This window comes from Ammospiza caudacuta, chromosome 4, assembly GCF_027887145.1.
Source record: "Ammospiza caudacuta isolate bAmmCau1 chromosome 4, bAmmCau1.pri, whole genome shotgun sequence".
NCBI lineage: Eukaryota > Metazoa > Chordata > Aves > Passeriformes > Passerellidae > Ammospiza > Ammospiza caudacuta.
This window is the reverse complement of record NC_080596.1, coordinates 60,384,115-60,410,844: the sequence shown is the minus strand read 5'-3', so window position 1 is coordinate 60,410,844 and position 26,730 is coordinate 60,384,115. Positions and strand designations below refer to the sequence as shown.

The 26,730-nt window shown below is 39.0% G+C and overlaps 1 protein-coding gene across 4 annotated transcripts in view; it reads left to right on the top strand.

Annotated features, from left to right (window-relative positions):
- The first annotated feature begins 232 nt into the window (after positions 1-232).
- KIAA0232 (KIAA0232 ortholog) overlaps positions 233-26,730 on the top strand; it is a 64,466-nt gene continuing 37,968 nt past the window's right edge. For all 4 annotated transcript variants that reach the window (XM_058804200.1, XM_058804198.1, XM_058804199.1 and 1 more), the window contains exons 1-2: positions 233-370; positions 18,294-18,797. In XM_058804200.1, coding sequence (XP_058660183.1) covers positions 18,567-18,797 — 231 coding nt within the window. In that variant the 5' untranslated portion in view covers positions 233-370; positions 18,294-18,566. The remainder of the gene's footprint in view (positions 371-18,293; positions 18,798-26,730) is intronic.

The window sequence follows — 26,730 nt, the reverse complement described above, 5'->3', positions numbered from 1 at the left end:
ATGGTCGCTAGCCCCTTCCCTCCCGCCCGGCTCAGCCCCACGGATCGGGATCAGGCATCAGGGATCCGGACCGCCCTCTGGGCGGAGGGATACGGGGCGGAGCCGGCGGCGCGGTCCGCCGGAGAGCTGAGTCCCGTTGCCGGGTGACGGAGCGGCCGGCCCGGCCCCCTCCCTCCTTCCCTCCCTCCCTCCCTCCTTCCCTCCCCGTGGCGCTGGAACCGCCGCCGCCGCCGGTTTACGTAACGCCTCCCGGGGCAGGTCCCGGCTCCGTCCCGCCCGCCTCACTCGGGGACGGCAGCAGCGGGACGGAGTCCGCTGCCTCCTCCGGCTGCCAGAGGCCCCAGGGCCCCGCTCTGCGCCACCACGGCAGGTAAATGCCCGCCGCGGGCCCGGGGAGCAGAGGGAGGGGCAGGGCTGAAGGGAGGGAGGGAGAGTGGCAGCCGCCCTGTCCGTGGAACGGGAGGACGGAGGCAGGAGGCGGCAGCGGGCGCCCTTCCCCTCCCCCGCTTCTTTTCCACCGCTGCGTTGGGACAGGCGGGCTGGACCCCCGGGAGCGCCGGGCCGGCGGCTCGGGGCCCGGCCGGGAAGGCCCGCGCATCCCTGCCTGCTCCGCTAACAGCCCGGGAAGAGGAGGAGTTGCGAGGCCGGGCCTGGTCCCGCCGGGAGGACGGGTTCCCGGGATGGCGCGTCCCGCTCTTGGGTTGCGCCTGGCGCAGCGCGGCGGGAGCGTGCCGGGGGGCGCGGGAGGAAGGGGCCGGGGAGGGGGTGACAGGAGCGCCGGGGGCCGGGCGGGGGGCGGCTGCCGGCCGGCGGCGGGCCGGGCTCGGGGGCGGGGCCGGGGGCCCGGCCGGGGTGCCCCGGTCAGAGCGCTGCCTGGGAGAGGAGCCGAGCCCTCCCTGGCTGCCGCCGGCTCCGCGCTCTTCCATCCCGGCGGGACCCGGCGCCAGGTGAGCGGTTTGTGCCGCGGCCGGGAGGAAGGCGCCGGCCTGGAGCGGGAGCAGCGGCTCGGTGCCCTCGGGCTGGTTCACGCCAGGGAGCAGAGGAGGAGAAGGAGGGAGGGAAAGGCGGCACCCCGAACCCACCCGCCGCGGGTGCCGGCCCGCGCCGGTGTCATCCGGCGCCAGCAGACGGCAAAGCGGAGGATGCGGCTGTTCGGGGTCGGAGTAGGGAGATCCCGATCCGGGCAGCGCCTCGCCTGCCCCGCCTGACCCCGCGGTTGAGGTGACGGGCTTGTAGCGCTGCCGGGCCCGGCTGGCGCTCACGCCGTGACCTTTCATCCTGAGCGGGCGTTCAGAGCGCAGCGGCGGCCGCGCACCGGGGAGGGGGAGCTGGGGACGGGCTGGGGCCGATGGAACCGCCCCGGCTGAGCCGCGGGCTCACAGCGCTGCCCCGGGGGCTGCTCTGGCGGGGCTGGCTCGCTCCCCTCTTCTTTTTTTTTTTTTCCTCCTTTTTTTCCCCTTCCAGCAGCATTGTCCTTTAGGGCCTATTGAAGGCAAAAGGCGGATAGGAGGGCTAGGGCTGCTGCTGCTGCTGGGGGAGGCGGAGCTGGGCTGATGGCAGAGTGACGGGAGCCGCAGCCTATGGGCGCTGCGAGCCGGGCGCCGCTGGGGCGGGAGCGCCGGCCGCGGCCTCTCGCGGGCGATGGGCGGGGTGGGGGACAAGGTTTGGCGAAGGTTACAGCTGAATGCAGAAGTGACACAAACTGACACTTCGCTCCGGCAAACTCGTTTCCATCTTCTCCTCGTGTCGTCTCGATTAAAAGTATACACGTATTGAATCGCGTTATGAAACTTTAAGAAAGCCAGAGTGCGGTGCTTTTTTCCCCTGTCTTGTCTTTGTTTTAATTACTCATTGCAGTACCTGATACTGATCTGAAGGGTGAAAATAGTAGGATTTGCTTGTCCTTCCTTTCAAATAAAACCCATTCCTGTAGTCTGATGTTTTCTGTGTATAAGTGATTTGGGCTGTAATTTATAAGCTTGGGATCAGAGGCCTCTGTGGTATGTGTAGTTGCTTTTCTTCATTCAAACCCTTTAAAATGTTTATGATTTCTATTGTACACCATATATTTCTTCTGTATTCCTGAAATGAAGTAGGAATTGCCAATTGACTTTGGTTTCTTAACTGTCAAAAGTGAACTCGTGATGATTCAGTAGATAATTGTGTAAAACAAAGTACTTCACTGCAGTGCTTAAACCCTAGGTATTGCAAACTCCTCACAATCAATGGGAGTCTGTAATTGACGTTTTCCTTTATTATTTAAGGCAAAAATATGCCTTACAAAAGTAAACTTGACTGTTACTTGACATGTAACTGTACAGATTTTATTTTGTACTAATCCTCCATCTGCCGTTTCTTGTTAGTATGGATATGCTAAAATGGTAGTGTACAATCATTCTCTTCTAGTCAATAAAGTATATCATATAGGTATCAAAATCTTTTCTCTTCATCATTGAGATATAAGAGGGCATGTAAGTGACTTGAATAAAATGAGTAGCATGTTATCTGTTCATAATGTTATTTATTTTCAAAGACTTGACAGTTATTGGGAAAATCCTGAGACAGCCCATTAAAAGCCTCAGCAGTGCATATCCCCACCATGTTCTGCTTGACAGATATTGAGTTCTGTACAGTGACAGAACTTCATCCATCTGTTTGGGGCACCATTGGGGATAAGACCCTTTGAGTCTACGGATTCTGCAAATTTGGGTTGGGTATATGACCCTCCAGCTTTTCTGCTCATGAGCAGTGGAATTGGAAGGAAAGTAAGGGTCAAAGAGATCTATATGTGACCCAAGAAGAAAAAATGGAGGTCCTGAAGTTCTCTTACCTTATTATGCCTGTTTCATAGGCATATTTCAGCATCTCCCACTGCTTTTGTTGTTGCTATTTGCTTCCACGTAAGAGAAATTCCATAGGGGTAAAATGATGTCAGCATTTTCCTTTGCTCATTTGCTGTACATTCTAACAGGAATTAGGGTCAGAGGAAGATCTAGATACTGTTCAAAACTCCATTAATTGTCCATCTCGAGCATCTTGTTTCTAGGTAAATAAAGCAACCAAGAGACTGAACAAGTGAATTTTCTGGAAGGATTTTACTAGGTTTTGATTTTACTCAGTTTTAGGCATAGTGTTGTAGAGTCAGAATAGACACTTTATATACTTAGCTGGAATCCCAGCAAAATCATGTTACAGTTTGCTGCTTCTTTAAGCAATAGCTAATGACTGAAAGTAACAATACTATAACAGGATAGGCAACAATATCTGGTAAAGCAGAATGTGGTGAAGGCAGTGAGACTTAGAATTCCTGTAGAGTTGGAGAGTTGGCAGGAAATATTCCCATTATCTGCATTGCTAATGGAGCTTGGAATACAAATGATCTTGTATTTAATATGTTCTGTTATTGGGCTAGTCTGTTTTTAGGATATTCTTCTGTCTCGTGGAACAGAGATTGGTATCCTTCATTTTTGTCCAAGAAAAGTGATAAACTGGTTGGATGATTTGTAAATGGGATTGCAGAAATGAGTTGTGTTGTCTATCCCCATAGTCCTGCCCCAAGAATTTTTTCCAACTAAAGTCAATTGCATGATACAAAAGAAAAATATTCAAACGAGTATTGGTGTGCTTAGTTATGTTTCAATACACATACAAAAGGAAAATTGTCTGATTGGAAGGAAAATTATGTTTTTTTCTTAATTTGGAAATAATTTACCAGATTATTCTAGTCAGAAGTACCAAAACATTCTGACTGTGGGACTGTCAGAATGTTTTAGTAGAAAAAGATCTAGATGGGCTAGTTATAATGTTTTACTAAAAAGCATCTTGCTCTACCTTCCTGAAAGTTGGTTGGGTAGGTTTTAATGGATGTTGAGAGATTTAATGTGTATTTTATTGGCCCACAGAGGTGGTTGGGGGTGCGGGGAAGGGTTGAGTAGCTTAAACATTCAGTACAAAGATTATTCTTTCACAGACATCTTACTAGCAGCTATTTCTGTAGCTTTATTGGAAGCTACTGAGTATTTTAAATTTTTAATTATCTGCTTCCTTTATAATTTCATATGCAGGATGTTTGGATCTACCTGCATAATACTATACATTGTTTTGTTTCTGCATCTAAATTCTGTTCATAACTTTGATACCAAAGAGAACATATGGAACATGACTTTCCAAGAGATTTATTTCTGAGGCAGTAGTGTGGAAATTTAAATAATGAAATATTTAAATTAATTTTTCACTCTTGTGATATTACATGTGATATTTTAATTATATTAGTGTGAAAATATAAATTATGTATTTAAATTAATTTTTCAGGTCTGATATTACATGTAAGTTTTATTATATCCTGCTAAGTCTGTGCTCGGGTTTGCTGTAGTGTTTTTAATTTTTACTGCAATTTGGGAAATGTTTAAATTTCTGGGGTTTACTGTCTTGAGGAAGAAATTTCAAATATGCAGTCTCTGCTAATGTTAATTGTGTCTGTAACTTTCTAGGCCTTATTCTAGAAAGGATTGCATGTGAAAATTTGTACTCTTTGCAAAAAGATTTGTTAATAAATAAAAATAAATTGTAACAGGGATGAAATCTGAATAATTTTGTGGAGTTTTTACAGCTTTTAAAAATCTTTCTCTAGTTACTATTAAATTTACCAAAGGAACAGGTTTGCTGGATAGAGTACTTGGCTGAGATTGAGCAAAGAGACCTGCATGAAGTTTTCTGTCCGCTGTATTACTGAGTGAATTCAAGTGAAATTTCATTTCCATGTGCTTGTGTTTAAGGTGCTGTATGGAAAGGAGTAGCTGTTATCCCTTTTGTAGGTTGTTAAATTGTGTGAGTTCGGTTTTTATGGTTTGGTTAGATGGACTAACTTGGTTGTAGAATTTGAAGGGAGACATGATTGCCTTGCCAATGAGATTTTGCATATATGGACTGTGGAAGAAAGTACAGAGGGACAGAAAAGGGAGTAAGAGACTGGGGGTGGCTGAAGGCCAGAAAAAATAAAGCAACCTGACATAAGATGGTACAGCTTTAACATCAGAGCGGCAGAGCGGGGTTGCAAGGTCTGTATCCTCTGCAGGGTTATTCCAGGTAGTGTTTGCATAGTCAGGGCTTGGATTGAGATAATAATCATCAACAGTAAAATGGGAAAGCATGATAAAACATACACAGATTGATTAAAGAAGTTATTTTGTTAATTTAGCATGTGTCATATGTACTTTTTAAGAAAAGAGTGTTTTAATAGCCTAAAGAAAAAGGTCTGCTTGAAGAATCACTAATGAAGAAATCAGTAATGCCTATTGCTGCCCCTGGATGAGTAATTAATTCTCACTAGATCCTTGTGACACTGTAATGTGTTATTGTGAACTTGAACCAAAATTGAAGACTGTGGCTGAGTAGATGTGCAACTTTAAAGCATTGCATTGGATTTAGGACACTGGAATGTCCTAAAAGAAATGGAGCCAGCTTCCAGTTATTTGTTGGGTTCATATCTTTACTTTTTAAGGTACAGGAAAAGCTTTTACTGTTTCATGATATTTGATTCTGCTCTCTGAAGACTTTGAGCTAATTACTGGTACTAATTAGCTAAAGACTACTGTTCAGTGAATTCCTCTTCTGGTTCTGTTTTCTGAGGTAGAAGTTCAATCCACTGTGTATTCAAGTCTTGCATTTGACAGTGAAACTGAATTACCTTTAGTGATTTTTGTTTTATTGATGTTTTTATAGCAGTTTTGATGGAAGTCATGTTGAATTGTGTGAGGTGACAGAAAAGTTTTAAATTGCCTCTTTAAGTTCAGATATTAGTTTATCATATGTAGATGATTTTTTCACCAGTCTCTCTGAACTGAATATCTTACTGACTTCAGGGAAACCTCAGAGTTCCAGTTTTTAGTAACTTTGTTCTTGAATTGTGAAAGAAATGCCTTGGTTAACAGTACAGTAACTTCCTTGAAGAGAATTAATGCAATGCTGACCTGCTGTTTTTGTAAGAGGTTTTCTGGTTGCACTTTAGTAAAATGACCTTTTCATCTGTCATTTGAAGTAGCAAGCAGCAAAAGTATTATTTTAAGAGCAATATTAAATTGTCCTACTTATTCAGTTAGTAAACTTTTTTTAATAAGTAGTGTTTTTAAACAATATACCTAATCATAAAAATGGAGATATGATAACAAATATCATCACTGTTTTTATGGAAAAAGCCTGGCAGCCTTACAACATAAACTGAACAATAAATGCCTATGCAAATTCATTCAAATGTTAAAATATAAATTATTTCATGTTGACTTGCTATTCTCTTTAAAATTGCAAAGTATCCTACTTCGGATATCAATTTCATAAATAGAAGTTCATTTACTAATATTTTGCAATAAAAATCAGAGGTGGTAGAGGGGGCAGGGAAAAAGTATTTGAAACTATTTCCTTTGTAGGCCTGCCATATTTTATGTGCTGTAAATTCAGTATCTTCTCTGCTGGTTAAGTTTTAGAGCTTGAAAATTCAACTTGTCAGAACTCTGTGTTTACTGAGCCTCCTGTGGCTTACACATCCTGTAAGTTTTTACACTCTTATTAATGAAAACATTGTCTATATATTACTTCCAACTGAATTTAGAGAAACTTCTTTTTATTAAAATAACTGTTGAAAAGGCTATATAGTTAGGTGAAGTTATATTTGTTCTTAAACTCTTTATGAGGCTATTTAAAGCTTTTCAGCAAGATAGTAATTAACTCCCTGAGCTGCAGACCAAGTATAGAAAACATCAATAGTAAGTATTCAGAAAATAATTTCATACAAATTAAAGAAATTAATAAACCAGAGTAAAATATATAGTGTGGTCTTTAACAAGTTTGCTGTTTATATACATATGGATTATTAACCTTGCAAGTATAAATAGCAGGACAAATATCGTAGCCTTTAAACGAACACTGGTGGTTGGATCTTTGGCATTCATAATTCATTCTCCTTTCTTTGCCTGACTGAAAGATGCAGTGTGTGCCTGAGAGTAAATTGTATATTAATTGAAATAAATCTTGTATGGTTGTACTACAAGAGTGGCCACTGGATTCCAGCTGATATGAAGAGCAGTGAATATTTTATCAGGGTGGTCACACTGGTGGCCTGGAGGATGATTCCACCTGGTGACTGCCTGTTCCTTGGAGGAGTCTGCAGCACATTTTGGGGTACATGGGTGGGTGTCTGTGTCTCTCACTGAGCTGTTCAGAACTGGGGTCACATCTGTTTTAATGCACACGCATGTAACTTCTTGCATGGGCCTCCAAGCATTACCATCCCACTTGGAAATGGAGTTCAAATACAGGCAAGTACTTGTTGGTACCAGATAGTTTGAACTGCTCTAAAAGTTAAGTAAATAAAGGACATCAGGAGGGCAGGAAAGAAAATGATCAAATAGTCAAGAGCATATATCTTAGTCTTTCCATTACTTGACTGCATCCTGTATTGTGTTTTGAAGTCCTGCATATATTCTAGGTGATAATAAGGCTAGTAAATATAGTGAGACACAAGTAGTAGAAAGCTTACAGAGTTTACCTGCCAAAAATCCTGAAGATAAATGTCTTGGTGAACTCAAAATATGTGCATCTGTGTGATTGCAGTTCTGTTTGGTTTTGTAGTCTGTTAACTCCATTAATGTTTCCCTAAACCTGAGGAAGTGTTATTGAAGTATGATGATGGCAATCAGTGATGTGTATATAGTAAAACGTATTGCTTTTGATAGATAGTGTCCATGTGAAGATTCTCATGGGACTGAACAGAAAAGACTGTAGCTATCTCCTCCTTGAAGTTGCATCTAGAAAGAAAGTATTTCTCCCCAGGATCTCTCAGGTCCAGTAGCAGCCCATCCAAGCAATCCCTGTGTAATAAACTGAGCTGAACAAGATACGTGTCTCTGGCATTGCCCTGCTACACTGCTAAGATCTGCAAGTTCAAACTGAAAAACTTAAATCATACCACTGTCTTCAGTGGTAAAAGAAATATAGCAGAAAGGTCAGAAAGCTGATGTTAGTGGTACAGAAATGACTGTGATGGTTGGAAGGTAAAGTGTGAGGTGAGGCACTGCCTCCGTGTTTGAGGTCTGCACTACCACACATTCTCTTGGGTTCTCCACACTTGGGTGATCCATCCTGTTCTCAATTAGTTACAGAGCAACACCTGCCTCTCTCCCAGCAAATCTGAAGGAAACAGTAATTTCTTTGTTATCACCAGGCTACTGTTTGAGACTGAGTCTGCTGGATGTTACGAGTACAGGGTGTGATTGCATGGGTGCCTAGTGAATTTCTGTAAAAATATCGGAAGTAAATATCATACCTGTTGAAGTACCTGAATTGGCTTGCACACTTCACGTTCCTTAGAATAATTATTGTCTGAAAGACTTGCATTTGAATTAGCTAAAATGTAGCTTGTGCATTCTGCCTTCCTAATGTTTTCTTGTGATTCTTAAGAGGATCTAATAGTGGGTTGCTGCTGAAAGGGGCAACCCCACTTCCTCTCTTCTGCCACATGTAGAAATTCTGTGGCGAGAGAGCGAGTTGATCACTGATTTGTATTTTTTTAAGACTGGGTTACCAAAAATGAAATCTTTCCCTTTGGAACAAAAAATTTATACAGTTCATCTATGCAGCCACGCAGTGGATGTGTTAAGTACAAGGACAAGAGGGTGGGAACATGGAGGAGAGGATGAGAGAAACAGTGGAATGTCTTGTCCTCTCTTGGTGGCAATGTGCAGTTCCTGTTACCCTGACTCACCTTCAAGTCATCCACAGAGGTATCTCTGTCAAAATGCTGCTGCTGTTGTTCTCTTGGAAGTTTAGTAACTACTGCTATAAAAATTATCACTTCTGGTTTTTGCAAACTTGTGCTGGCAGAAGTAGTAATTCCTTTAAGTCTATGTATGACATTGTTTTAATTAATTTTTAATGTGAAAAATATTTACCAAAATTCTTTGTCATTAGATGCTGTATTTTTAAAGTTCTAAAAAGTTATCATACATCTAAGTTATGCAAATGTGTACATTTTTTCTTTTTCAGCCAAGATTTAAAAAAAATGTAGTCATGTTTAAACAAAGTAAAATTTGGTTCAAACAGCAGTGTAGACAGTAACAAACTAAATAGGAAAAAAAATTCTCATGTCAGTATATTTGTTTTTTAAGGACAGAATGGAATTATTAGTACTCTGTTGGTAGCTAGATAACCTTTTGGACAAATTCTTAAATAATGTAATTGTTGCCATTGTTAATGGCAGATGGGCATTTGATAATAGTGAGGCAGCATTTCATTGTCTAGATTCAGGCAATTTACAGATCTAGAAATCTTCCCATTTCTTAAATCTGTTTAATGGACATATTTTTAACAGTTTCAAGTCCTTCTTAAATAGCAAAATTTTTGGAGATACAATTCTTTGGGTTGAGGTGGTTGTAGGTTACAGATGTGCTGTACATAAACTTATCTGGTGCAATTGCATAATCTGTGGTACCAGATATTGTTTTGTCATGTTTTATTTTGTCAGAAATGCTCTGAGCTCCATTCTGTTTATTGAAGTGGTATCTATGTGCTGCATAATGACATGCTTGCTTTTGAGTTTTTTTAATGCAGCTTTAATATTGAGTTGACCTCCTGAAGCAGTTTCCTGAGTGATGCTATGAAATAAAAATACTTCCATCCTGAAGATAAAATTTGTTTCCCAAATTATCAGGACTCCCACTGAACCATGATCTGCAAAACTTGCCAACTATTAGGCTTATTAATGATTTTTTTTAAGTCATATTATATATACTGAAGGACCACTTCATTAGTCTCCACTCTGCAGATGATTCTTTACAAGCCTGCTGCAATGAGGACCTTTCCAAAAGAGTCCTATTTATGAAGCACATTCAAACCTTGCAACTCTATGAAATGATGTTTTAGGGTGTACACAGTGTCTGCAGGTTTTGTTCTTAGGTCATGCTTTTTCCCTTTCTGTCTTGCCTTTTTTTCTTAGCTTAAGCATTTTACATTTTCAAGCTTACAAGCATATTTGTTTTGCAGAAGTAAGGAATACACAGATGACAACATTTGGGGTCTTTGATATGCAACTGACCCCCTAGGGCAAGTGTCTCACCTGCTGATTCTGCTGTCCCTTATGAGCTGTTTCCCATAGCTCTGTTTTTGGTTTTTGCTCCCTGACAGGATTGATGTTTTGACATCTTTAAATAAAGTCCTGTGAGTTAATAATGTGCAGCCCTGTGAGTGGATCAGCTTATTGCACTCCTCCAGCAACTGTTTTTTGAAATGTTGTTCTTGTGTGATGGTAAACATAAATGTTTTATAAGAACAGCTGTACTGGTTCAGACAAAGGCTTTGACAAACCCTGCACTTGTCTGCAGCATCATCTCTAAAGGAGCAGTTAGGGACAAAAACAGAAGAGGGGGAATGATACCTCCCCTAAATTCTCCCTCAGCCATACACTATTTTCAGCCTAGGGGATTTCCTGACCTTGATGTGGTTTGTCTAGTTAAAAACTCTCAAGGGATCTCTCTTACTCGATTTCCACTGAAGGCCATCTTTTTTTTTTTTTTTTTTTTTTTTTTTTTTTTTGTTGAGTCTTTGATATCTCTTACAAGGAATTCTGCTGGCTGTTGTGTGAAGTTTTGTATGTAGATCTTACTATCTCTTTAGTACTTTCTATTAACAAAAATTAGATGTTGAACAGTCAAGTCTCTGTCCATGGACAGACATGGATTAATAGCTCACAACTCATTGATTTATGCCTCAATAGGGTGGTTATTGCCCCTCGGTCTCATTTCAAGTTTGCCTATGCTGTATTTTGTTTACTTTTATATTGCCCAGTCCAGTTTCATAATGGCCATCTGCATTTTTTCAGTTGCTCTGAAGTCACTATTCCTGGTCACTTGCTGTCCTTTGGTAGCTTCTAAACTGTGTCACCCATCTTATCTTCCAGGCCACTTAGGATTTTATCAGGTAATACAGGTCCCAGAGCAGAATCTTTCAGAACTGTATTGGTGACTTCCCCTGGTGTCATCTTCATTATATCTGTTCTTTTTCTTTGCTAACCTAAGTAACTAGGGCTTACATGGTAGCTCTTGAATCCTTTGAGTAATTCCAGTAAGCTTTTATACAGGATTAGCAGCTTCAGATTTTCATTTGGATAAGTGTTATGAAAATAAGATTGCAGATTCACAAGGGAAAAAATCTTGCAGTAACACCCAGGCACTGATTTCTGTCTCCCCTGTAGGTTCTTTGACTTGAGTTACCCTACAACTGTAAGCCCAGCCTCATTAGACATCAGTTCCCTATAAAGCATAAACCCATTACAAATGGGACTGTATCACTCTTGTGCCTCTTGGTAATGCTTCTTAGAAAGGTTGGTTTTATGTATGTTTAAAGTTGATTCACAGAGCTGCTTTTATTTTTTTGACCACTTTTAGTGCTTTGATAGCAGCCAGGTGTTTAATCTCTGTTTCTCATGGCTGGACAATATTTCTGTAGTGTTTCAGTGCCTTGGTCATGAATCAAGGTACTGCTCTTGCTGTTTGTTGTGCATAAAAAACCTCTGAAGACTACACAGTCAAATTTCTTAGATTATCAAGGAATGTGGTTAAAAAATAGCAACTTCTCTTACTTCTGAATTCACATGTCTTTTAAATACTTTTAAATACACAAATTCCATTGTTTGCTAGAATTTATATAGGCTTTGGTTTTGAGCTTTGACAGTGCCTTTCCCAGTGTGTAGCTGCTTGTTTTTTTTCTATTAAGGATTTGTTCATCGTTTTTGTGGAAAGAAACAAAAGAAATTAGGGTAAAATTGCAGATTCTTCTACAATATATAAGAACAATATGGAGTTCTGTTGCCATCATATAATTTGACCATGCTTTTGACTATCAATTTTCTAAAGGGGACTGAAATTTACTGCACTGTATATGTGATTTTAGTATGTTGTTGACCAAACTTGACCAAGTTTTTATTCTTTTAATATTAATTAGGATTTTCATAATTTTTCCCCACTTGTAGTTGCCAGAGAGAGGACATACTGTTTGCTTTTAATAAAACCATTCTGGGAAAAAACATTTGTTTGAAAAACATTGTTCTGGTTAAAAAATGTGGACTATATATATAATTTAATTTTTTCCTGTGTTCATTTTATAAATGAACAGTGTCAAAGTGGAGAAAAAAAATTAAAATGAGAGCTGTTAATTTAAACTGTGTCATGCACTGGTGTATTTCAAAGAATAATAGAGAAAACTTTGTATAAAACAGCAGTTTTGACTTAACTATTGTGTGAGAATATGTTTAGTCTAATTGTTAACATGTAGCAGTAGGCAGCATGAAACACTGGAAACACAGATGTTTTCCCTTTTGAGAACTGAAGGAAGGAAAAGTAGTATCTGTGGATTATCCAAGAGATTGGCTTCTTTGTATCAAAATGTGTGAGGAGTAAATTTGAGGTTTTAGAGACTCGCAGGTTGTACAAGTAAACAGTGTATTAGTTTCCAACCTCTTCCAATACGTAATCCAGGAACTTTTTTTTTTCTAGTGATAGTATAGACCCCAGTGTAGTGAATTTAAGCCTGCTTCCTTTTCAAGTTACCTTTTATGATCCCCAAGACATTGTGTGTGGACCTTTACCTGATGGGACAGTTGTAAGGGGTATAGTTTTTACTTTCTTATTCCAATGTCTTCTACTGCTTTAAGAGCTGATAATTAAGAAAACTTGAAAGCATGTTAAATCATTGTCTTGTTTGGGTTTTTGGTTTTTTTTTTTTTTTTTTTAATTTACAAAAAATGTTGGTTTGGGACTTTGCTGCATGGATACACAATTTTCAGAAGCCTCTTGGTGCTGATGAAATAGAGATTAGGTTACTTTAGATTAATTCAGTGGGTTTTGTGGTTTGGCTTTGGTTACTGTTTTCTAACAGTATGCAAGAGAATATGGAGAAAAAAAGCTGTTAAAGACATGGAATTGCCTTGCTTGGCACAAACTTTTAGTTAATCTTTCTGTTGATAGTCCATCCATTAGCACTTTATTGGTGTGCTTGTATCAAGCTTTATTGAAGAGTGATTTAATTACACCTTTCTTTTACTGCATTCTTTGGTCATCTCTGATTTTATGCTATCATCCTATATCCCATAGAGACAACTGCCACAAGAAGTTGTTTGTGTTACTTTGATTATTGTAGTACCAAGACACTTAAAAAAAAAGTTCTGTGTATTTGTTCTGACAGCACCCATATTCCAGTTATTTTATGGAGAAGAGTAGAATACTTAGTCTTCAAAAAAGGTTATTTACTATGAAAGAGCAAATGTGTTGTAGGGAACAAACCTGGAGAGCTCCAGCATCACTTTCCATATCATTGATCCTCCTTTCTGTTGCTTGCTATAGGTTATTTAAAGTTGTTGCTTTGCTGTAGCTGGATCTAAGGGAGACTAAGGCTTAGTTATTTTCTTCTGCTGTCTATTGTAGATCAAAAGAGTATTTAATGTCTATCACATGGAATACAATTTTGAGAATTACATGTATTCTAAGACAGTCTGAGTTGAAAAATCAGAGTGTTTATACAATATTGTGTTCTCAGTCTTTAGAAGATGCTTCATAACTTGGCCCTTGTGCCTCTACTGGTTAAGCTGCTGACAGTTTAACTAGTGTGACCTTGTTAAGGTCATTGATCAGTATTGCGAAAACTGAAGGTTACTTTAAAGCAAAAAATATACTAAGAAGTGGAGTAAGGAGAAATTATTTTGAAATAGTTTCAACATGCATTTTTTACTTTGTAAATAAAAAGTACTTTTCAGAAAGTATTGATGCAGATGTTTAAATTTGTATTTGGTAATTCTTGTTAAAAGGCATGGCCATCTGTCATATTTTATAGCTGGAAATGGAGAATTCTTTCCGACTTAGTTAAAATAACTAAGGCTTCTACTAATTATTTAAGATGTAATGTGCTCGCTCTGTTCAGATTAGCCCTGGCCTTGTGAGGATGGAAAACTTATTTTTAGTGAGACAGTGTGAAATAGATTTAAGAGGGATAATAATTTATTTGTCAGAAAGTGTTATTTCTAAAATCAAGCTTCACATCTGTCAGCAGAAATGTTTGCTCTTTGAGTGACTTGTATTAATTTGATATGGAAAATCTCTCTAGTACTGGGATAGAAAAATACTCCTTATGAAATTTTGTTAAATTTAAAACATAATGGAAATGCTTAAGACCATCTGTGAAACAAAGCACTTGCGAGTTGTAAAATGAGACCTCTTAAATAATATTTAATAAATTTGTTTAGATTTCCAGGTTTTATATCATGTAACGAAATGGTAAAAGAGGTAATAGGATATGATATTCAAAAAAGCTGAAGTACAAAACAAATTACAAACATTTTTGTCTGATTTCATAATTCCTCTTATAATCTGTCTCTCTCTTGATGTCTTTTCCCTCTCTTCCCCATCTAATAAAAACAAGACACTTTAACTGGTCAGCTGAAGTCAGTCGGATTTTGTTAGGTCTCAAAAACAGAATTTCTCAAATGTCTCAAATAAGTGTTAAGATAGAAAAGAGAGGCACCATTATCATCTCATTCATGGAAAAGCTGAAACACAAACTCAGTCCTTACTAGGTTTAGCTAAGGAGCTAAACAATGTGCCAGAGTTTTGGTTGAAGTGACTCAGTATCCAGAAGCTTTGCCATAAAGAATCGGAATGGTTTGAGTTGAAAGGAATCTTTCAAGATCATCAACGCTCACTTCTGTGAGTGGGGACATCTTTCATTAATAAGGATGCTCAAAGCCCTGCCCAGCCTGACCTTGAATGCTTGGAGTAGATCATGCACAGCTTCTCTGGACAAGTTGTTCAGTGTCTCACCCCTTCAATGTACAAAATACCTTCCTAATGTCCAATCTAAATCTACAAGTTTTCAGTTTAAAACTCTGTTACTACAGACCCTTATAAAAAATCTGTCCCCATTTTTCTTCCAAGCACCTTTTAAGTTCCCTCGGTACCTAGGGGTGCATTTCATCAGGTTCCATGGATTCATGTCCTTCGGGTTCCTTAGATGGTTTCAAATCTGACCTTGTGCTGCAGTGAGCAGTTCTTCATTCTCCCAGTCCCCACGTTTGCCTCCAGGGAGTGGGGCAGTGTCTGGAGCACTTGCTGGTGAAGACCAGGATAAAGAAGTCATTAAGTACCTCAGCCTTGTCCATGTCCTGGGTCTCCTTTGAGATAGGGCCCTTTTATCACTGATGTACCTATAGAAGCTTTTTCTCTCTTCATCAAGCTTGATGTCCCTGGCCAGATTTAATTCTATCACAGCTTTAGCTTTCCTCCCTGATTCCTGGCTGATTGTACAATTTCTCTGTATTCTTCTCAAACTACCTGTCCTTGCTTCCACCCTGTGTAGGCTTCATTTTTCTGTTTGTGTTTGTCCAAGAGTTCCTTGTTCAGCCATGCAGGTGGCTGGTGTTTTGCCTGACTTCCTTTGGTAGGCATGCATTGCTCCTGAGCCTTGAGGAGGTGATCCTTCAATATTAACCAGTTTTCTTTGGCTCCTCTACCAAGCAGATCCCTGAGAAGGCCAAACTGTGCTCTCCTGAAGTCCAGGGCAATGAGCTTGCTGTGCACCCTTGCTGCCCTGAGGATCTTGAACTCCACTGTTTCACAGTCACTGCAGCCCAGGCTGCCCTTGAGCTTCACATTCCCCAGCAGCCCCAGCATGTTGGTGAGAAGGAGACCCAGCATAGCACCTTTCCTTGTTGGCTTCTCTAACTCAGAGAAGGAAGTTATCACCATTATCACATTCCAGGCACCTCCTGGTCCTGGATTGCTTATGCTCTGCTGTGTTGCCCCTCTAACAGATATGGAGATGGTTGAAGTCCCCCATGAGGACCAGGGCTTGTGAGTGTGAGGCTGCTCCTTCGATCTATAGAGGATTTGATAGTTCAGTCTTCCTGGGTGGGGAACCTTAGCAGACCCCCAGTATAACATGGCCTGTCCCTTTCTTCCTGACCCATAACCTTTCAGTCAGCTCCTCTTTTGTTCCATGGCAGAGCTCCATGCACTCCAGGCAGTCACTGACATAGTGGGTAACATCCCCTCCTTGTTTCCTGTGCCTGTCTTTCCTAAACACCCTGTATCCTTCCATTCCAGCACTCCAGTCATAGGAGGCATCCCACCATGTCTTTGTGATGCCAGTAAGATGATAGACTGCAGGCATGTGCATGTCTCTAACTTCTTTATTTTCTTCTTTATTTTAATTGTCTTTGCTTCGCGTGTTTCCATATTAGCTGGGCTCCCAATGGAGCCAGCTTGCTGGCTGGAGTGGCAGAAGTTCCTTTGTGCTGCTCTTCAGGTGCTCTCCTGCTGATCTACAATCCCTTTCCAGGCTCTGAGTGTCTTTTGGTGGCTCTAGCATCTAACTGGTAGCAGTGGGATGGATTGAGGCTCCTGTTCCCTTGAACCTTTAGGTAGTTCTGCACCATGTCTCAAAAAAGAAATATGAAGAATGTTAGTTTTCCCATATCTATGAAATGTAGGATTTGGGGGCCAACAAGGGTTATGGCATTGACTTAGGGAGAACATTCTTTACACATTCTATTGTGGAGAGCCAGCAGGACTGAACAGATTTTCTGGAATGTTGTTCTTCAACAATTAAGATAGTATGGACTTCTGAAGAGTTTGGACCTGTGACTCTTGGATTTGGACTCCTTTGGGTCACAATACTAGATTTTACTTATACTTTCTGTTCTCTAATTATGTGATGAAGCAGTAACCTCCAGTGCCTTGCAGCATGTTTCTACCTACCGTGTTTTGTGCTTACTTAAAAGATTTTGACTAATTGAAACATGCTGCTGAGCAATATTGAATAATTTTGTGTTTTCTCCTTTCTCAAAATGAGCACTGCAACCAGAGCAGTAAGGTCACTTTAGGAGAGGGAAAGGCTTTTGTAAACTCGGTAGCAACTGATCGTAATGGGTTTCTGTTTGGTGATGTTGAAAGTGACTTAGAAAAATCTGGAATATACATTTGTACCTGTGTAGTGCTGTAAAGAAAGCTCCTAAAAACTATCATCTTTTGTTGTATTGACATGTATCAACTTTCAGTTTTGTTTGTCTGCAGACCACATGCTGCCCACATGAAATGCTGCCCCCAGTACCTAGTTCAGATAGTTGTATTAGGTGATGGCTGTTGTGTGCTGGTTATCTTGCACTGGGGTTGAAACAGAACAGCAGATTTTGCTTAGTCACTTGAGTCTATTTTGTTTCCTTTCAGTAAAGGGATATTTCCTGCTTGGAGTTGAGTTTTGTTTTCTCATGCTAAGAAGCTGGAGAGGAGAAGGAAGGCCTACACAAATGCCAGATTGGCATGTGGCTGATAAGTAGACCAATCCAAAAATGCCTTTTTTGGGCTGACATTTTCTGTGTTTGAGAGCAGAATGCTGACGTGTGTGGTGCTTGCACCTTCTGCCCCTGGCTTATCAAGATTGATTTGTGATTGTGGGTGGTGTAAGTCTTAGGATAGTTTGTCTATTTTAGGACATGGTTTAGAGTTTAAGCTCTCAGGTAGGACAGGTGTATGCTTTGTGTAAAGAAGGTTAAATGTTAATTTTTGGCACAGATAAATTGTGTTCTGTTCAAATTTTGAAGTTATTCCGGGGATTTACATTTTTATAAGGACAGTTTTTGGATGATAAAATGTTTAACTGTCCTGGAACAAGGCAAATAATTGAAACTAAGAAAAAAAACCAAAACCACCACCGCCAAAAAGCCTGAACCTGAAGGTAGCAGTAACCATTTAGTAGTAGGATTTATGAAACTCCTGATCAGATGAATTTCATTAATTCGGTGTTTTATAAACAAAACACTTCTATTCTAGAAATGGGTATCGCTGCAAAACAGTAGGATTATATTGTCTTCTAGTGATGCAAAATATGCAGTCTTTATTCAAACTAGCATAGGTTTTTTTTTTTATGAGAGTGGCTTTTTTCAGCTGATAATGAAAGTAATAAAATCTCAACTTTCCCATAAAGCTAGGTCAGACATATGTTTCAATCGACAGATTACTTGTGAAGTGTTTGATGAAAAAGTCAGTCTTCCTACAGTAAAAAGTACCTTTTCTAAAAGTCACCTTTAAACTTGTAATAATTCCTGTCACTCTTCAAAATGACACTGAGTAGATGTATGATATGTTTGGAGTAAGCAGTATGTAAATGACTGCTTTCTACTTTGGGTGGTTTTTTTTCACTGTTTAATATTATTCATGTATGGATACATATTGTCACAACTTATCATTTTTTCCTCTTTATAGGTCCTGCTGGGGACTTGCATCTGGCCTCAATGTGAAATTAAGGTAGAAAAACACATCTACATATGTGTTTGCTATTAGGATTTAGTTTATTCACTGGTCATGCCTGAAGAGTGATGTTCGTCTCTAGTCGGCTAACAGCCAGGAAATATAAATGATTGTCCTAGAAGTCAAGCCTCTCTCCTATTTACTGGAGTGAAAATCACCTCCAGATACCGACGGAAAATCAACTCCAGAAAATGCTTCACGTTATAAGGATGCCAACCACCTAGATTCATGCGCCCTATCTGTACAGTTGTTGTGGATGGTTTGCCATCTGAAAGCTCCTCAAGCTCTTATCCAGGCCCTGTATCTGTTTCTGAAATGTCTCTGCTACATGCTTTGGGTCCAGTGCAGACCTGGCTGGGACAAGAGCTAGAGAAGTGTGGCATTGATGCCATGATTTATACTCGGTATGTCCTCAGTCTTCTGCTGCATGATAGCTATGACTACGACCTGCAGGAACAGGTATTTACATATTTTAGATGTTGTCCAGTGAAAGTGAGTTTTTGTATCAGTTATGTTATGTGTATTATACTTGGGTATGCTTCAGCTGTGGGGATGGTTGTCTTTAAGTGTGTGGGTGGAAGGAGGGTATAAACCACACAGGAGTCAGAACTGATGGGTGAACTGAGGTTAAAGTAGTTAGGTTGCTGTATGGGCAATTACATTAAACAATGTTTTCATATGGCTACAATGATATCATCATTGTTAACACTGGAATATCTGTGTCCTTAATGGAGACCATCACTACTTGTGATTGGAAGCTTAATTTAATATTGGAAATGAATGTAATTCTTGTACACTGTGTCAAATTGCCCAGCTTCACAGTAGTTTGTAGACCCCCCCATCACCTCCCATGGATTTCATGTTGTGCTATTTTCAGTAAAGAATAAACACCCCCCCCCCCCAAATATCTTTTAGTCTTCAGGTATTTGAAATACATTATTATACATACATAATTAATTTATTCTAAAATAATGTTAATGCTGAATGCTGATAAAAAGCATGCAAGAGAGTTGTGACCCTAGAACATACTGTTCAGTCTCGATACCTTTTTTCTTTTTTTTTTTCTTTTCTATTTGTCTGCATCATGAACCTGTATAGAAATACTTTTAATAGTGGATTTAACAGATTCAGGACTCAGAAATTACAGTTTTCAGAAAGGGCTGATGATGCTGTTAAACATAGGCTTTGTCTTAAAAGGTGGCTGTGGTGACAGTGGGAAGGAAGAGCAAATACCTATTATTTGATAGCTTAATTATTAGTCCTTTCTCATTACTGTTGTTTTGGTTATACTTCAAGCATTGCTGCCTAACTGCTTCAGAAATTCCATTGTCACCTAGTTTATCTTTTTAAAAATCCAGCAAGAACAGAGCAGGTTATTGTGAGATAGATGTAAGTGTAACTGAAGAACAAAAAAATTCATGTCAGATGCTGTCAGTGTTTGAACTCTTAGCAACTCTTGCCATCCATAAAAGCCTTCATGCTTCCCTTGTGCAAACCAGAAAACTTGTATCTGTAAAAGTTTTTCTTTTTTTTTTCAAAAGTGTATCTGGCAGCAGTAGGTGACATCAGCAACATCCCCATGATTAATAATACTAATACTAATAATACTAATACTAATACTAATACTTATTATTATTATTATTATTATTATTATTATTATTATTATTATTATTATTATTATTATTATTATTATTATTATTATTATTATTATTTTTAAAACCCAGTGTAAGCACTTTCTGGAATGTACCTTAACATGTAGGTCTTGGTCAGACATGAATACCTGTATTTTAGAAGGGGGCAGAAAAAGGTTCCAAATCCTGTTTGAAAGGAGAATGTGGGATGAGGACATTAAAAACGAAACCAATTGAATTCACATGAGAACTTGAGGAGCTTTAGAGATAGGCCAGTGGCCCTGGGGGAAATGAAGATTTGTTTCTTTTCAGTCCATTTCAGACCACTGTCATAACTTTGAAGTTGCTACTGTGATATTTCAAATTACTGAAGTGCCAAAATTAGTTTTCTTTTTATCAAGCTTTGCAAGAAGCAGGGTAACTATATTATGAAAATCTCATTCAGTTTATTTCTCATTTTGATACTTTAACTGGATCCTTTGTGGGTTTGATAACAGAGCTTTTAGGAATGTGTCTGTTCTCTTTCCAAGTTGATTATCTGAACCTAATGAGCCAAAGGGAGAAGAATACCACATGCTGACAGGGTAGCCTAAACCTGTGCTGCTGAGTGGGTGCTGTGGTACCGACGTGCAGGATGTCTTCTGAACAGCGTTGGGCTTTGCAGCTGGAAGATTTTTTTTCCACCACCTCCAATTTGTTCCTGTTTATAGCATACTTTTACCATGTTCACCCTACTTCAAATAACTGTTTTCTAAGTTTTGAGGCTTAATATCAATTTAGTTTTGGGATTATATTCTGTAGTAATGATTAGATGCACCTGTTATGAAACATACTGCTCCCTAATTCCTTCTTCAAATAGCTTAGTCTGTAAAGCCTACAAGTACACATTTCTAACATAGAATTGAGGAAATATTTAAATACGTGTGTTTTGTAATAACAAAACACATGTATTTATTACTGATTTTAATTTTTTTTCTTGTTACTTACTGGTTCTTTGTTTCTCCTGACATTTTAAATTAGTTTTGGTAGGTGAAGTTATTCAGAAACAAAAAAATCTTTACTCTAAAACATGTCTTTAGATATAAGAAATTTCAAACCAGTTTTAGTGATGGGTACAATATTAAGACAAAGGGTAAAAACATATACTAGTGTTGCTTACAAGTAGAAGTCAAGGAAGAGAACAGGAATTAAATACCTAAATGAGAAGTAATTTAGGAGTAAAATACTTAGAGTTGCTGAGCTTCTTTAACCCAGATTAATTCCTATTGAAGGTTTGGTCCTTGGCATCTCAGGAATTTTTTCACTCATGTGATTCCTTTAATTCTTAAGAAAGATAAGAGAATGTCCATGGAAAGAGCTATTCTCAATAGTGGGCTTTTTGCAATGATTTTTCTCCAACTTAGAGGACAGCTACAAAAAGGACTGAAGCAGTCTATTCACATGGAGAAGATGAGGGACAATGGGTACATGTTGCACTGGGGGCAGTTTCATCTTGATATGAGAATTTTTGTCTTTTTCTGTTTTCTTGTAGTGAGAACAGTCATTCACTGGAACAACCTCCTCAGGAATGTGATAGAATCCCTGTTGCTAGAGATTTTTGAGATGCAGTAGGATGCTAGATAGTCTTGTGTAGTCTCCTTTTCCCTTGGAAGGGATGACCACATGATTCTTTGAGGTCCCTTCCAGCCTGAGCTGTAATGTGATTCTGTGATTCTTTGCTTTTAGAGCTCTGTTTTTGGGGATATTTAGTAGTCATCCCTTTTTTCTCAAAATACAGCAGTGGCTTCTATTTAGAGCAGGTTACAAGGAATGTATAGTCTCACAATGCATAGGATTATGCATAGGAACAATCCATTGCAGTTTGCTTTTTTGGGGGCTGGGAGTGAGGAGGACTAATTGGGGAAGTCTTAATCTTACAGATACTGTCATCTTCATTAGAAATGTTACAGACTGAAGTGAAGATGGTCATTAAGCTCTTTCCACCTCAGGGTGTTGATGGTATCATTAGCACTGTTTTAGTTGCTTCGGGGAGCCTCCTTCACTGCTTGCTTTATAATGTTCTAGTGTCATCAAGTGTGACAGGGAAATGGAACTCTGAAGTCTGGACTGAGGTTCTGTCAGGTAACTACAAAAAAATTTAGAGTCAAAAATAAGTAAGAAAACCCATTCCCAACCTTACTAGGCATACACAGATATTTAAGATATAGCTGTTGTCATGTTGCCATCACTTCTGTTTACAGTTAAAATAAGAATTTCAAAGGAATATGGGAATCTTGATTGACTATGGGAGTCTTGATTGATTAGATCTTCAGGGTTATTTTTGTAAATAAGTAGGATGTTCCCTTCTGCTCTGTTAGTAATATTTAGTATGTGGGTTTTGGTCTTGATTCTGATGCAGTGTTCTCCAGTGCTACTCTGGTGCAGATTTGTGTGGCTTTCTCCAATATAATCTTTTTTTGTGCAGTGAGCTAGTTTGATGTCTGCATAGAAGATAAGACTAAGGATGTGTGTGTATGGCGGGGGGGGGGTTGTGTAGGTTTTCATTCCCCTTTATTTGTATGTATGTGAGGGTGGACTGTTTTGTTTGGGTTTGTTAGTGGTGTTACATCTATGCCTTGCCCAATTAGAATGGTTTTTGTTGAGTATTGTTATATGGATTCAGGCTCAGTATCACAAAATGTTGGATTGGTAAGTCATGAGTTTTCAGAGAGTTCATAGCAGATTTTTGCAAATACAGAAAACATAGGTGGAAGTAGAACCCTAATACACTGCAACCAAATGTTACTGGAATGTTTGTAGTTTCTATTCTGGCTCATTGGCTTAAACTGAAATAGCTATTAAAATATTGGGAAAATTTATAAGCCAGTATATTTTGCCCAACTGTATTTCAAAGGAATAGAGAATTTCCAAGAAAGGAATCTTGTTTATGGTAAACTGTACTGTGGTACCAGTGTCTTCAGGACTGCTTTGGTTATACACGTGTTATTCATACCTATCAAGAATTACTGTAAAATTCTCTAAATATACACACTTTAAATGCATGGTTGTTTGTTTTGAAATACTCAAGTACTGAAGGTAACTGAGTTATTGTTGGCACCTAGAGCACAATTCTTATCCAAGCCATGCTTGCTACTTTTGGAAGTGAGTCTCAGAGCTCAAGATGTAAAAATTCTTAAGAAATACTTCCTTCTGATTGTGCATTCTTTTTTCCTTTTTTTAATTTCCCTCTCCCCTCTGTTTTTGTTTGGCAGCAATGATATTGCTGATGGGAGGATTTAAGTGGGTGGAAGTAGGAGGCTCTTTGGGACTTTTTTCCCGAGTATTGACTGATGGAGTAGAAAATACAAAGATAGTATGAACTGGGTTTGCACATTTTGCTTGATTCTTGTGATACAGTTCACAGAAATAGTTTTGAGGGTTTTGTGGCTAGTTGAGGTTTGTCATATTAGAAGACAAGTAAGGATCTCAGTGGTAGACTTGCCCTTTTTTTCCCGACAACTGAAGATATTGCTTGTGTACCATCTTTCTAGAGAAGAATTCTCAAATTGATTTGCACATATATTAGATGTCTACATGGTCTAAAGATTACTAAAGAAATCTCTTGAACCATGCTATATAAGATATTCATTATTTAGGGGTTGTGTTAGGGAGTTTGCTTGGTTCAGTTTGGTTTGATTTTTTTTGAGGCCTGTCAATGGTCTCTTCAGAATGTTTGGAAATCACTGGTATTTTGTGCTGAGATAGATAACTTTTTAGTGACTTCTGGTCCATTAAGGAAAACCTCATAAAATTTGTGTGGATTTACAGACTGTTTAATGTAAGTAAAGTGCAGAATGTTTCTGCCAAATATACATTTTTTTGCCATTTGCATTTTATTACTGAATTTACTTGCTTTGGATAAATTAAGCAGAAAATAATGAAATTGCTGTCAAGTTTGTAACTTTTGGGGACACACAGAATAGCTGTTGGTGGAGATCTGAATATTGTGAGACAGCCTTTTGACTTTGTGCTAGACTAACTTTTGATCAGAATACCTTGCTCATTGTTTCCTAGTAGCAAACCAAATAGGTGCTTTTAAGATTTGATTGTTGTTTAAATGCTGATAAAAAATATATGTGTAGATGTATGTGTTCTCAAACCAGTTTATGAAAGAGCAAATATGGCATTAAGATAATATAATCTGTTTGAAGCAGAAGGCATTGCCTTAAAATATACTTCGTGTGAAACATTATTTCATTGATTATTCTTTATGCAGTATTAGAATCAGTGTTCTGTGTTATATCTTTCATATAATAATTGTAAACTTAACTGATTTTGAATATAACAAATTTATGGTTTAGAGCTATAGATTTGTTCCTGTGGACTGTTCTCCCTTATAGAGCCTTTATTTAAAAAAAACCCCAAAACCTAACCCAAACAGCTAGACACTCTGTGAGATAAAGGCTTTGTTTGTAAGCCTTTGGTCATGCAGCAGAAAGATTGAAATGCATTTGTTATGCCTACTTTCCAAATCAAGTGTCTTCTGTTGCTTTTGATCTACTTCTTTCAACTCATTTTTGGAAGTTAACAGTTTTTTTCTGAACCTCAAAAGTAAATTATTTTTTTTAAGAGAATGTTTTCCTAACTCTCAGAATTAATTGGCTATTGCACTGCAAAGTATGTACTTTTGTGGCCAGGTTGAGATTTTTTCTTTTGATTTTTCAATTTTTAACAGAGAGGCTTTTTTTGCAGGAAGACTAATTATTTGTAGACTGATTTGAAATAGTTCCATTCAGGTAATCTTTTATATGGAGGCATAAAAAGTCTTCAGAATGATAGTTACACTTCTGCTGACTCTGATCAGAGTTTTTATTCTTGCTTTTTGATCATTGTCACTTACATATTTAAAGTACAAAATGTAGTTTTTTATTTTAAGAGAAAAAGAGCCGTGGAAGGGACACCTCAGCCCATATGTGATATATCTGAGGGCTTGACCTTCTGGTTTTAAGTCCATAAATGATTTTGGCCTATCCCTCTGCCCTGGGATGGCGATATCATTGCCAGCTTTAGTCTGTGTTTGGCCTGCATGTGCTAAGGACAGAGGACACTTTGGAGACTGAACTGGGGATGCACTAGGTTCCCAGATCCAGTGGAATGTGCTGTTAGTTCTCCTGCCATCCCATATTAACCCAGTAGAGGGAACTGATGTCTGGATTTATATTCTAGTAATAGATACTAGTTTTTCCCATGTATATTTTGGGTGAAAGAGGATGTGGGGTTTTCTATGTGTTTTGTGTTTTTGTATGTCTCATCCATAACCTAAAGAGAGGAGGTGAAATCAAGATTTGGTCCTGTGCATTCTACTAACCATGTGTTTAATGTTCATCTGGCTGGTATGCCTATTTTACAAAAATAACAATGCTGCCTCTAGTATAATTACACCTATTCTTTTATTGTCCCTAAGAAATGCCTTTGGGTCACTCAAACACATTTTTTGATCAGGCATTAAATATGCAGAGTGGGTTCAGCTACAGTAGGGAGATGCTGTGTGACTGCTGTACACAAGTGTCAGTAAATTTCAAAGTTCACCAGCAACATGTGGAAATAAATTTCTTGAATGCAAAGCATTTTCTGTTTAGTTTGTATTTGTGTTACTGCTTATTAAGCTGTATAAGCTTAAGCTTATACTTAGAAGCTTATACTGCTTATTAAGCAGTCCTGTAGGAATAATTTTTAAAATTTTCTGACCATAGTTTTTTAGTCAGTACCCCAACTAAGTATGTAAATTTCAAATTGTGGGAATCAGTGTATGAAGAACAGAGTAGGTAGGAGGGGGAGCTGTGAGACCAAGACTTTTAGCTGTACTTTTTTATATGACTAATTCAAAATCCTTAGATTACTCAAATGCGTATCTTTACAGCAATGGGAATAACCCCCTTCTTCTTCCCATACATAAACATGTAAACTGAAGAAAGGACCAATTAATCATATTTAGAAAACGGTATTATATCTTGAAATTAATATACCCATAAAGCTTATTCATACAAAAGTTAAACCACTTTTTAAAAGCTCAGATAACTAAGTTTTAAAGTTTATAGAGGAAAACTTAGCTGTGGTCCTGCCCTCTATCCCTTTCTAGGAAGGGGGTGCTATAGCTGAGAGCTATGTAATTCAAATTTTGGGAAGTAATTTTTTGTGTACAATATTAGTTTTTTGAGAAAAATTGGGTGGATGTGGATTCTTCTTCACTTAAGCAATGGAAGATGGCTGAAATGTCTTCACTGTAAAAGCATGTGGCTCAGGAAACTGATTTATTGATTTTTAGTTGGCATTTGTTTCATTAATTGTGCAGTAACTGAACTGTTTTGTATTTCTCTGTCCAGTGACTGTTAGATATGGGACAGGTTTGGAGTATCATGGATTGTGAGTTTGTATTCTCTATTCTATTTTAGGGGTGGCAGTTGTGGTGGCAGGGATTGGAGCTCAGCTGTAGGCTTGTGCAATCTGTACAGGTTCCAGGGCAGTCAGCTTCACTTGTGTTAGTGCAGCAGAAAAGCAAGTCATTCTCAAAGCTGTGCTTAGCTGAGAAACTTTATTTCCACACTCTTTGCTGCGTTTGTATTGCTGTGAGTGATCATGTTGAGCTGCTCTTTCCTTTTTTACCAAGTTGTGACTGCTAATGTATTCTCACAAAGACTTACATAATACAGAGCAGAGGTGGAAGCTCAAGGTTGGAGTCCTCCTAACAGTCAGGATTTCTTTGCAGCCATCTCTGGGCTGAC